The sequence below is a fragment of the Cariama cristata genome, unplaced genomic scaffold (genome assembly GCF_000690535.1).
Source record: "Cariama cristata isolate BGI_N322 unplaced genomic scaffold, ASM69053v1 scaffold36257, whole genome shotgun sequence".
Taxonomy (NCBI): domain Eukaryota; kingdom Metazoa; phylum Chordata; class Aves; order Cariamiformes; family Cariamidae; genus Cariama; species Cariama cristata.
Window position 1 is genome coordinate 10,486 of NW_009628936.1, and position 3,234 is coordinate 13,719.

The 3,234-nt window shown below is 43.9% G+C and overlaps 1 protein-coding gene across 1 annotated transcript in view; it reads left to right on the forward strand.

Annotated features, from left to right (window-relative positions):
- LOC104165381 (vang-like protein 1) overlaps positions 1-2,984 on the forward strand; it is a gene marked incomplete at its 3' end in the record, with an annotated part of 5,617 nt that extends 2,633 nt beyond the window's left edge. The window contains exon 3 of the mRNA XM_009704990.1: positions 2,377-2,984. Within this exon, the coding sequence (XP_009703292.1) occupies positions 2,377-2,984 (608 nt within the window). The remainder of the gene's footprint in view (positions 1-2,376) is intronic.
- Positions 2,985-3,234: the final 250 nt, after the last annotated feature.

The window sequence follows — 3,234 nt, forward strand, 5'->3', positions numbered from 1 at the left end:
GAAATGTAAAACTAATGAGAAATAGCTGGGAAGGAGAGTGAAGTCAGTGAAAGCCAGTATATTAACACTGGGTTAAATAAAGAATGGAATAATACTGGGTTTAGACTGCACCTAGGATGGATCCAGTGCACTCTCTGCTCTAGCAGTTGATGTGAAAGTGCATAATTCATTTTTGAAGAATGGCTGACACTGCAAGACATAGAATGCAGGATGTTTCAGTGCCAACTGGGCTGGATTTGGGCTGTGTTAATCCTTGGCTGTGGGGCTTCACCTCTGCCCGCTCAGGAAAAAAAAAATTGGTGCCCAGTTGCCACCCAAACTGTGTATGGTAGTACGACTAATAGTATTCATGTAGCTACAGGTGGGCTCACTTAAGGTTCTGCTAACTGGTATTTTGTAATCAGATGCTTGTTTTCATGAGTCCCAGCTTCAAATAGATCTAAAGGTGCTGGTGAATTCTTAAGCCCTTGTTTTCATGCAGACCTCCTCAATGTAAATTAAAGCCAAAGCAAAATAAGCTGATGCACGAGCAAGACTTTTCTCCTAGGGAGCAGGGTACCCTGGGTTGGGTCCAAAAACTTTGTACCACTAGAGATTTAGACTCATATTTCCATTTAACTGCACATTTTTTTACTTGTGCAACTTGAAGTGGGAAGAGCTGTTACAAGGGGTAGACTGAGTCTAGAGGGTTGCCTGTTGTCTTCTGGGCTGTAGCCTTAAGCTGCTGTGATGTTTCTGTCCCTTCTCTCTTCTGCACAATTTCTCAGTTCATCAACTGGAGTAAACTATGCGTAAGCATGAAGTAGTTGAAATGCTTAGATTGCTTTACTGGAAACACTGGCAAAGAGGGAAATGTGATAGGATTATGCTGCTGTCCAGGACATACTACCATGCAGATATCTCTTCTGGGGCCTCTTTTGCTGAGAAGTGACTCAAAAAACCATCATATTAATTCAAGATGCTGACTGTTTGTGGTTGGTCTGTCTCAAAACCCTACTGCTCTAGGCATGGGAGGTATTCATGTCTTAGAGTGCATTAGAAGTTAAATCACTGGAGTTGTTCAAAGCAGTTGTGCTGCCTTTGTATACTCCTTTCCCCAAAATTCTTGAAGATTCTTTCCTCTAACTTTTTAAAAGAAGTGAATAAAGGTTTCAAATGATGCCAGTTTCTTTAAAACCAAATGCTTTGATCAGCACATGTAGCTGCAGAAGTCTGGGGGAAGGTGTAAATCCTATTAAAGACACAGGCTGCAGGAAAATACACTCAGGGGGGTAGGAGGAAGAGCAAAACATGCGCTTCTGAATGAGCATTGCAGCTACAAAGGTGTCAGGTGCCAAGCAACAAAGCACATAAATTGCCACTGTTTGGTCTGTATTTGTGGGAAGCATCAGGAGTCTTCATGTGCATGAGTCACTCCAGCAGCAGCTGTAAGTCAAATCCATGCATGTCAGTGTAACTCTTGGCCGTGCCAGCACCAGGAAGGAGCAATTGGAGGCATCATGGGATGGGAGAACTAGCTTGCAGAAGTCCTCTGATATTAGCTAGGGAAGAAATGAGACTTTCAGAAAACATAATGTAATCTGAAACATGACTATATGGCAACTGTATTTCAGGTAAGCATCTTTGTGGCTGAGTGGCTTCTGACAATGTCCTGAACTCTAATACTAGAGCTACTTGGTAGTCTAGGATCCTCTAAACTTATAAGCCCCATACCTGAAAATACCCTCTGTGACCACCTGTGATTTGTTGGTTTAACTAAACTTTTATTAGAATGTTCAGCTATTAAGGGCAGTGCTACTGTAGAGGAGAATAAAAGAAAATGAGGTGGAGGAACTTGCTGAAAGTGTGATTGCTTCTGTTAAGGATGGAAAAATAATGTGTGAACATGTTTTTGATTGTGTAACTAGACCAACTGACTTGAAACACTGAAATGAAAATTTCCCTTTCAGGTGCTTCTGTGGTGCAAATGCACCACAGCATTTGTGGCCTGGAAGAGTGCTAGTCCTTGCCCTGCACATGGGAACTGATGATTACTGCAGTTTCCAAGAGTTATGTGATATTACTTGTTAAGTGTGCTGGAAGAGGAACCTCTGGGGTACAGTGAGTGGCATAGCAAGCTGAGCTACCTGCTCTGCAGTTACAGGTTTTTAACACCTAATGTTTATAGTCACTGGTTTGTACAAGTTGCTCTTGTATCCAAACCTTTGCTAATTTTCAGGATTGATTATTCAATATAGTGAAGGTATTCATTTTGCTATATTATTTTTTTTCTGGGACTTAAGTCTGTAGCAATCTTTTTTCAGGCAAGAATAGGAAACCTGGAAGGAATAACCTAAGTGTTTCAATATTATTTTTGTTTATTCCTTCCTCCCTCAGGATGACAACTGGGGTGAGACCACAACAGCAATCACAGGCACCTCTGAGCACAGTATTTCCCAGGAGGACATTGCCCGGATCAGTAAGGATCTGGAGGACAGCGTTGGGTTGGACTGCAAACGTTACCTGGGCTTAACAGTGGCAGCTGTTCTCGGACTTCTTGTCTTCCTTACCCCCATCGCCTTCATTCTGTTACCCCAGATCTTGTGGCGGGATCATCTGGAGCCGTGTGGTACTGTCTGTGAGGGACTGTTCATCTCTGTGGCATTTAAACTCCTCATTCTTCTGATTGGGACCTGGGCTCTGTTTTTCCGCCAGCCCAAGGCAGATATACCAAGGGTGTTTGTGTTTCGAGCCCTTCTGTTGGTCCTCATATTCCTGTTTGTGTTTTCCTACTGGCTCTTTTACGGCGTTCGCATCTTGGACTCGAAGGACACCAACTACCAAGGAATAGTGCAGTATGCCGTGTCTCTGGTGGATGCCCTACTCTTCATTCACTACCTGGCCATTGTGCTGCTGGAACTGCGGCAGCTGCAGCCCATGTTCACTGTCAAGGTAGTTCGGTCAACGGATGGAGAGTCGCGATACTACAGCTTGGGGCACTTGAGGTAGGTGCAAGTCCAGCGGTGTAGATAAGTGTGGCTATGCTGTAGCATGAAGTATCAGCTGCGTTTGTGCATGTAATATCACTGGGTTCTGAATCTTCCCCCAGAGGAATTCTAGAGTCTCTCCAAAGTTACCAAACTGAATGTCTCTTCCCCTCTGTGGGTGTGGGAGGGGTTGTCCCTGCTTCAGAGGAGTTCTGTGCATTTCTGTAAGTGAAAAGAGCTGATGGCACAACTTTAGGCTGGTCATTGG